This window comes from Triticum urartu, chromosome 5 (genome assembly GCF_003073215.2).
Source record: "Triticum urartu cultivar G1812 chromosome 5, Tu2.1, whole genome shotgun sequence".
NCBI lineage: Eukaryota > Viridiplantae > Streptophyta > Magnoliopsida > Poales > Poaceae > Triticum > Triticum urartu.
In genome coordinates, this window is record NC_053026.1 from 25,769,564 (window position 1) to 25,779,383 (window position 9,820).

Consider the following 9,820-nt stretch of genomic DNA (forward strand, 5'->3'; position numbering starts at 1 on the left):
CCTATTCGCCACAGCCCCACGCGGCAAGGAATAAGCCGCATCAGGGAGATGCAGTCGGTAGAGGGTACTGCTCGTGGCCCAGCGGCGACCCTGGCGTACATGCCCTCCTCGTCACCGACGGCGTCCTCCTGGTGCGGGAAGGAGGTGGGAAGGGGAGGGAGCGACCCGTGACCAGGTTGGGCATGGGCGTGGGCTCGAGCAGCAAGGAGAAGCAGAGGAGCACGAGCAACGCCGACACGGCGCCTGCCGCGAATACGAGCGCGTTGTGGACGTGGCCGGCGAGCGTGCGGCTTGTGCGCCGGGGCGGGTGGGCGGCGCGGCGATGGCAGGGTGGAACAGGCGCGCAGGGCGTGGATTTCTCTGGTATGCATCAGCCGCCGGCTTCGATCGCGGTTAACTGCTCACCGGCGTTAGGGGCGCCCGGCGCGGTGGCGGAAGCTCGATAACAGCGGATAGCTTTACGTCATCTACCTGCTCATGGACGATGTACACGAGGTGTTTGTTAAAATGCCAGAGAGAGAGGAGGAAGAAGAATGACATGTGGGCCCCACCTGTTATAACGGTCTACTTAACGGTCCGGAATAACAAAGTTAACTTTCCTGCCACATCAGCGCTGACGGGTGGGATCCGCCTGTCATAAACGCGTTTAAATCGTCTAAACTGGCCATTATCCAAAAGTGATAGTTTTTAGTTACAAGGTTTCAATTTTTTGATAGTTTTCGGTCACTTTTAAAAAGGTGGTAGTTTTGTGGGGCGGAAGCTCCAATTATGATAGTTTTTTTGTCAAACACTCTAATGAGATGGGTCGCTACGTTGGGTCATCGTTTTTATCCGTTTAGACCCAAACGACACACGCAGACGAAATGGGATGTGCACTGGAGTTCGCCTTAGATTTTTTAATTTTTTGTGTGAATAAGTTGGCCTTGGATTCTTTCATTTGCATAACGTGTCCACGGTTTACATGATGCCTAAAGTACTCACGCACACACACGCCCTGCCACATGTGGCCCATTGTTAGTCCAACACACACACACACACTTCTCTCTCTCATTCACAGGTCCGCCGATAATACTGTATCAGGTGTGACATTTGCCTCCCCTTGAGCGCGAGCGTCTTCTTCCCAGAATCTTGCCATAGGGTATCGATGCCGGAGCACTGAGTTGCCCTCCCAGGACGCCAAATCTGCAGCCGGCGAAGAACACTGCACCTTCACTTGTACCACTGAGCTGTTACCTTTCTTGACCAGGATACGCTCGAGGATGGCGATTGGTTCGACCGGTGTAGCTGTGAGATCAGGTGTGCGAGGTAGCTTGGAGAAGACCAGAGTATAATCTGGTGTGTATGGCTTCAGTTGAGAGACATGGAATATCGAGTGTATGCGGTACCGTGGACTGGGTATAGGGCTGAAGCTTGAGCAGAACAGAGTCTTCTCCCTCAAATGATGGCTGTGTACGATTTCTGTCAGCCTTCTGTTTGAACCTGTTCTGAGAGCATGCCAACTGCCCCGGAGCCAACCATTGTGAGTCGCCCAGTCCAATTCAGTGCGAGCACCGACCTCCCTTCGGCCATCCTGAGAGCAAGATGTTGGCCACGCTTGCCGTCAAACCGACGGCCGAGGCAACTTTGGACGCCATGGCCACCATGAGCGTGCTGCCAAGGTGCGGTCGCTTGCCAAGGAGTTCGGGACGATTGAGTTCCGCAGCTGCAAGTTCAATGGACTTAGCAATGAGACTGGATAGCTCGGTGACCAATCTAAAGATCCTCGGCGCTGATGCCTCCCAGGAACAGGCCGGGTGCACGTTATTGAGGCAAACATAACCGCCAACATTCGTACGTGCGTGCGCTCTGGCACAACAGAACTGCCAACATTTACTAGCGAGTCCCAACAAGGACGACAACAAGAACCCATGTATATAAATTCTTTGTCGAGCCAAATATTAGCAGCAGGAGTTCACAGTGCATGATCAGAAACAACCAAGGGAACAACAGCGGTATATATATGATAAATTATCTACCCCCATTTCTCCACCCCAAGAAAATCATGGGTTTCAAACGCACCCGGTAACCAAAATACAAGCCAACAGCCAGCCTGCATTCCTGTCTATATCTGCAGTTATCAGCTTCTCCTCCGCCTTCAAGTCAGGGTGTTGGAAAGAATCACCGCCGCGACTTCCCTTCCATGTCGGTTCCTTTACATTGCAGCCGCACAACAAAATGTCAGTTGATGCCGCTGCAATCATTTGTCCTCACTGGATCTTTCTTGGCAGCACCAATTGTCCCCCCAGGCCCCAATTAACCAATCAGCTATACAATGTCCAGGCTCACAAGTCATCACCCACCGCCGCTACTCCTGATGTTGTACAATCAGTAGACTCTTCTATTGTTGTTGTTTCTGTATCTACTAAGCTAGTATCACCATGTACCCGCCTATAAAAAAGAACATAAGCTGCCGACGTCTTTATGCTATCCTCGTTCTCAAGACCTGAGACACAACGGTCGTCAAAATCATACCACTTCTTTTTCCCATCATTCTGCAACAGAAGGTACCTCGTGTGAGAAGCTGACTAAGCACATGCAGTGTTTGCTTAACGGGCTAAGCACATGCAGAGAATAACAAACAAGTCAGCGGGGAAAAGAACACTTACATAAACATATGCAGTGTAGTGACCTCCTCCCATGCTCCCATAGTGGTTACTGACAGCATACAGTTGATAGTGGTTGGACATCTGCCCGCTTCTGTCGCGGATATAACTCGACAAGTCAAGATCATGAATCGGGAAGTCCACATATGTATCCAGCTTGTTTTTTGTGTACCGACTGTATGAAAATCTTTTTAGGTGTATTATGAGGATCTCCGGTAACCTCCAAAGGTCTAGTTTCTTACTAGCTTGTCGGTGTTCTTTACAACCTGGGCAATACCTGTGAAAAGAAAATGAAATAAACATGAATACTTGTGCATGCTTCTATGTTTTTCCTCCAGCAGTTTTTCTACTTCTTTGGGGAAGTAACTCAAAGCAAGAGATTATAAAACAGTGATACATGACAATATCGATGAAAAATAATTACCACATGTCCTCTGGGCCCAATGGTTCCTCCTTTATAAATGCTTCAAGACATGCATACAGGGAACAGGTTTCCTGTGGTCTCCTTGTAAACAGCACGGTCTTGTAAACCTCAGGAAGCGAATCCAAAGAATCAAGGTTATATTGCTTGAGACCATTATCCTGCCAACTCACAGACACAATCAAACGCTTCTGCAAATTGGAAAGTGTAATAGTTTGATCCATTTCTATCTTCATGCGCTGGTTCGGGAACCTTTCAGTATTCAAGAAAAATAGCATGCCACCTTCAGTCGTCATGTCATCCTCACCAGCATTAGTGTTCATGCTGGAGCACTCTGCAGCATCGGAGCTCATATCGATGTCTGAAGTTTCATTCACAGGGCTGCTTTTGCCAGTTATTTGATCAGCATCCAAAACATCATCTTTTGGTTCTCGGAATGGAGTCAGAGCTTTTAGGAGAAGATTGTAGATAGTACGCCCATCAATTGTGTCGGGGAGATTTGATACAAGAGGAGTGCCAAAATTCTTCCAAGACTTCCTACCAAAACTAGAGATGGAGGACCTGTACATAAAAGGGAGATTTTGTCGTAAGAAGGCTCTATCTGTACTTCTTAAGCAGATAAAACAAAAGAAAACAGACGATGAAGGCGTTGATATCCAACTTTTCTTTTCTTTCAGAAAAACTGAGATCTAACTTTGGCAGCACAACATAACAGACAAGGCGATTATACTTACTCCATACGTTCGCTTTTGAACACCACTACAGCTGCACCTTCACTGTCTTTCGGAAGTCGATATGCAACCAATTTATCTCCATCTCTGATCAAGGAGATATCATCAGAGGGATCCTCCAAGTAGCGGATGAGAGAACTATTGTAAACCTACATGTAAATATCATAAAAATATAGTAAGGAAGCATGCAGGGGATATGTAGTAGCTTTTGGCACAAGAATGATATGCGGGAATGAATAATACCTCAGCAACCAGGAGGCGCTCGTCGTCTCTAAGCGAACAAGCATTGCTTAACGCATTGATGAGTGTCTTAAAGTCTCCAGATTTTGGTATACTCACAGTGTAAGGAGATGGCCCAATAGAGCCGTCAGTACTAAAGACTGTTACGGTCATTGTTCTCATTGTCGTTGAAGGCAGGGGCAAAGATAAATACATAAACGGGTCAAACGTTATGGAAACTTTCTTGCAAAGTGGGCAAACTAGCGTAGACTTGTATTGGCCCTGTCAATGAAGCACCAAAGATGGTCAAAAGTTTGACAAAGCATACAGGTTAAAGGAGCCAGAATAAAAATCGACCATTACCCACATTCATTCCACCCAAAAATAGTGTGTATGGATATACCAGTTTGATCACGAATTACATAGGTTTGAAAAGGGATTCTACTTGCTCTTTCATTCGATATATGTATCCACAAGAATAACGTATAAAGATGCATTGCCTTCCGCCAATTAAATGGATCGGTATGGACAATAGGGAGTCCAACGGAATTGCCTGGGCACTGGTATCACAGCTGTTTAGGTGTTGATGATTTGACTTGCTGATACCCAGCCCCTCACTGACACCCCTAATGGATATTAAAAGGACTAGGAAATGGCTTCCGTAAGTATGGGAGGAATCTAACAGCAGATAACCAGTAATTTCTTAATTCATCCACAGGAAATAGAAGATAATTCAGTTAAGAGTAGTGGCTACTTTATATGAGATATGAGATGGCATATCTTACAAAAATCAAGAAAATGCATGCGCATAAAACTAACCTGGCATGTATCAACTATAATGGAATCATTTCGAGCTAAATGGTTGCCCCAGTACTCATCGGCGACCTCTTCATCAGGACGACCATCTGAATCCTTTGCTTCAGCATAGGGTTTACATTTGACACGATTCAAATCTTCATGTAGTCCATCCAATAAGAAAGCAAGAAGCTCCTACAAATAGCACAGGACAGTCATCTGTAAACCAATCTATTGGCACTCACAAAACATTCCAGGTAAATACTAAACACTATGTGAGTTTGCTAAAATACTACTACATGACTCGGAAGTGTGAAAATAATACAAAGGAAATAATCAACACCCTCAAGAAATATAAGCAATTAAACAGGGCTAGTTTGGTTGCTGCCCTGGGCTGCATGCCTGGGCAGGAGTGTTGTCTGACCCGGGCCTAGGACTTCCGAGTTTTCTAGCCTGGTGAGGCAGCCTGGACTAGCACCTGTCTCGAAACAGGGCCTGGGCCTGGTAGGCAGTATACACATAACTGACGCATCAGCCCACAACCCACCTGCAAATGGATTGATTAGCGCCAGGCAGCAGCTGGCCACGGTCCAGGCAACTAGAATCTGACGCCTGACAGGCTAACTACTGGCCTGAGCTATGCAGGCCAGGCTAGCTCTATTATTTTTAAGGGTTCCAACCAAAACAAATAGCAGGCAGAACCCAGGGAGGCTCCAGGCCAGGCACCACATAGCGTGGATGCAAACCAAACTAGACCACAAACTCACAGGATTCTGGCATTGTAAATTATCGACAGGATTAACACAGTAGCAAGTAACATGACTCGTAAATTTAGGCTAATTGATTCTGAACGTGAAAATGGAAGTAGGATTAAGTGGCTTAACACATTGCGAACCATGCTAAAAACATCTGTGTCTTTCAGAAAACAAGAAATTTACCAACCTGTGAATCATGTTGGTTAAAGCCACTGAATTGGGGGGCAAAGCGTGCAAGTTTTGCCTTAAACTGGCGAGGAGAAAATGAGGTTCCGTCAATAGCCCACAACTTCCTCACCAGATCTCCAAATGAATAAGCAAGCTCCCCCTATTTAAGAAACATTGTCTAGATGAGCAACGGAATAAAAATTAAGAATAAATGAACTGTGTTTATGGTAAAAGAAATTTCAACATGCCTTCATTCCTAGTGGGTTCTGGGTGTTTATTTCCTTCTGGTAATCTCCAAGAAAATAGTCAACCAGCTTTGAAGTATGAGCCAAACACTGGACTGCACTGTTCATGAAACATGTGTTTCCAAGATTGTCTAATCCTATTAAACCAGAGCCAACTTGCTTACAGATTCCACCTGATGAATCCAGATCCATGTCCATGATGCCACCATTGCTCAAAGCTGAGCTACCCATGGTCAATGCTAACTCATCTTTTCTCCCAGCAGCACCATTAGCCGGAGGTTCTGATATATCATAGAATTGTATTTCCAGAGGCATCTGAAGATGTGATCAAAATCATATAAGCACAATATACTACAGAAGTATTCCATTACTCATCTAAAGATATGAATAAAAGGCCATTGAAGATCTTATTTCAGAACTTAACCGCTGTTAGATTTAGTATCAAATACTCCCTCCGTCTCAAAATGTAAGACATATTTTGACACTGTCAAGAACGTCTTACATTTTGAGACAGAGGGAGTAACTAGGAAGGACAACCTGGTGTATACTTCGTTTAGTCAAGCCAGGCGCGTCTGGATTAACCTAGCAGAAGCCAACTCATCTATTTTGAGGAAGCTGGCTCAATCCAGATCGGTCATCATCTTTGATATTATGGAGGGAGGGGGGTACCAGTACCAATATATACAATGCTAAACATGCTTATAACTTGCCAGATATAAGTAGAACTTCAGGCATTAGCCCAATTTAGTTGCAAATAAACAGGCTAGCACTCCAGCATTGAGGCGAGGTTAGATTTCAAAAGCTCGGAGAAGATGCGGGCTATAAATACTTCCAATTTCAACCCGCTTAAAAGCAACTGCAACTATTAGTTACTTACTACCCATGTGCACATGAAAATTTAAGTGACCAAAGTATAAAATTTTCATTAGGACAGTGAATATTTACTCAAGAAACCAGCAATATAGCGTTACAGTGCTCCGCATTCAAATAAAATTACGATGTTGCAGGAGGAAATAACAGTTATGGGGATTAATTTGGCTAATTAGTAGTAATGCAGTAGAAAAGCCTTAAGAAGTGGCTAGGAGATAAAAGACTATGATCAACACAACTGTACAATTAATTTATAGCAATCTTATGCAAGAAATTAAGCATAGGCAATAGAATGGCAAATTTGATCGAGAAGATAATGACCTCCTGGTCAGAAGACCGAGGATCTTGGGGCATACGGTTCCATTCATTCATCAATATGAAGGTTGTTCGCCCAGAGAAATCCCATATGTGAACCTAAATATAAATAGACATGTGATCAAAAAGAAAGAAACACAAAACTTTACACATTCAAGTGAAAATAATCAGAAATTACCGGCTCAGACTCCGAAGCCAGAATCTTGTTTGCTCTTTTAAAGTTCTCGGCTGAGTTGTCCTGATATGTTAAAAGTAGAAGTTAGAACAACACCGTTTTCTTATGAACTGAGGTGAAATTCATGCATGAAAACATATAGATCCTTTACAAAACCAACACTGCCGAGAAACCTTCCTTCAAAACAAGGAGGGGAAGCAGATAGTGTGCAAAATAACACATACCTTTCTACTGATCTTCACCGTTAGTGCATTTGTACCTCGAGTGACCGAAACTCTAAGCATTATAGGATAAATGTTTACGGATGCCTCTTCAGTAAGCAATGAACTTTTGCCATTAGACTTGAGAGAATCGGAATGCCTAGGTGAGAAAATCAAGAAACCAATTAAGTTATGAGACAGATAATATAAACAATCAGGGCAAACCAAAAATTGGAGCATAGCTAAACCAGCCAGCTATGCATATATTACACAATTGGTAGGCCTAATTTTTAGGTGCATCATTGCATTCAAATATTACATCTATGTAATCTCACTTCCCATCCATCCACCAGCTCAAGGAATAAATGCAACAGGCTAAATGTAATACCAGATCTCTTGGTCTGAACTTGCTGCATGGTGTAATGAATTTCCCTCAGAATAGTTTAAAGTGGGTTACATCCAAGCTTCATCTAAAGACTCAAGAAAAATTGGGTTTGTAACTTTGTACTATTATGACTCGTACAACACAAAAGCATAAAGTGAACCAATAAATATCCACTTGTTGCCATCGGCTATGGTAGACAAACGAGAGATGAAACGACAAACCATATAGTAGACTAGACCATCATATTCTTTCTTTCTCCTACAAAACTATTCTAGACATGCTGGAGACAGAGCATCAACAGTAGTAGCCTCCGCGGAGCCAGTATGAAAAAAAAAATTCAATTATAACCTTCATGGAAAATTGACGCCAAAGAACTCTCGGGCTTGGTTGCACATTGCTTTAATAAGAAGGAATACTATGTACAAAGTAATACGTATATAATTAATAATCCATCACTGACCGTTAGTAAGCGTGTCACTAATAAACCTTTCATGTAACGCAAATAAGTCCAACTGCACACTTTATAGCATGCTTATACAAAGTTAATATTCCGTACAGATATAAGGAGGATAACAAACTAGTGTGTGCACAAGACGACACAACAATATCAACGAATTAATCCATCCGCCTAGGCGCATTCATTCTACCAGCAGGCAGCTCAGTGGCGCGCATGCAAGCGAGCAACGGACAGTTACCCTATATAGCCCACCTGAGACTACCGGTGCTATTTTAGAAACATAGGGCACAAGGCTTGGTTCTCTAACTCCCTTTAGCCCCAACGGCAAGGGTGATTCCAATCTAGAATCTAGAACATACCTATTGACCAAACCACATGTATTAATCGACAGGGCAATGCATATGATACCTAAAGCTTCACTGGGCGCCAACCATCAGATTTGGTCCAATACTAATACCATGCATCATCGCGTACGTAATAACCCGCGCACGCACGGCATAGAATCTAGGCATTACAAATGCATCTATCTATTCATCCAATCCATGATCCGTTCCCGTCCCAACGAGCAAGTAGAGGCAGAGGCTTTTGTGCTCACCAGGTGCGTGCCTTCCCGAAGAGGTCGGCCGCGACGAGCGCGTAGCTCCTGGCCCCGGCCTTGGCGGAGGCTTCGGGCTGGAGGAGGTCGTCGGCGCGGCGGAGGGTGAAGGCGGCGTTGTCGCTCATGAGCAGGCTGAGCACCCCGCGGAACCCGTAGGAGGGGGCTCCCGACGGCGCCGCCGCGTAGGGAATCCCGTGCGCGTCGATCTCGGCGCCCTCCTGCGCCTCCCTCCACCACCTGCATTGCTCGGGCAGCGATGCCGTCAGAGATGCCATCCGCAGACCCGCCGGCCTCGGATCGGAGGGCTAGGGTTAGGGTTTGCTGGAGCGCTTACCGGTGCTGGACGAGGAAGACGCGGTCGTCGTCATCGGCGGGCGCGGCGGAGGCGGGGCCGGGGCCGGGGCCGGAGGTGGACGCGGCGTCGCTGGCGGCGAGCGGGGAGGAGGGCATTGGGGTGGGATCCGAGGGAATTCGGCGGCGAGCGGGCGAGCGGCGGATTTGGAGACGCGGCGGGGAGGAGATCGATTTGGATTTGGATTTGGATTTGGATTTGGATTGAATCGAAGCGGAAGGCGAGGAGGGGGTGGAGAAGACGATGCCCTCAAGGAGAAGGCTGCTATTTACGCGGAGGACGATGAGTCACTTGACCAGAGATCGAATCGGACCGCGCCGCGGCCACAGCGAGTAGTAGCGCTTTCTAGAGCCGGGCCCACCCGTCAGCCTCGCCTGCTGTCTCTCTTACCGGTTTTTCTTTTTTTTTTTCTTGCAAAAGTCTTTCTTACAAATTTTGCTATGTACTCCATATATCTTGGTAATTTTCTCCGAAAAGGAATATGGTTGTCTA

The 9,820-nt window shown here is 45.6% G+C and overlaps 1 protein-coding gene across 1 annotated transcript; it reads right to left on the bottom strand.

Annotated features, from left to right (window-relative positions):
* Positions 1 to 1,890: 1,890 nt before the first annotated feature.
* Positions 1,891 to 9,617, bottom strand: LOC125507458 (ubiquitin carboxyl-terminal hydrolase 8-like). The gene is made up of 13 exons (XM_048672033.1): positions 9,311 to 9,617; positions 8,974 to 9,213; positions 7,561 to 7,696; positions 7,340 to 7,399; positions 7,168 to 7,260; positions 5,980 to 6,291; positions 5,751 to 5,891; positions 4,833 to 5,003; positions 4,038 to 4,295; positions 3,798 to 3,943; positions 3,067 to 3,624; positions 2,646 to 2,919; positions 1,891 to 2,531 (listed from the first exon to the last, which is right to left on the bottom strand). Exons 1-13 carry the CDS (start codon positions 9,424 to 9,426, stop codon positions 2,322 to 2,324), a joined length of 2,715 nt encoding a protein of 904 aa, XP_048527990.1. The 5' UTR covers positions 9,427 to 9,617; the 3' UTR covers positions 1,891 to 2,321.
* Positions 9,618 to 9,820: the final 203 nt, after the last annotated feature.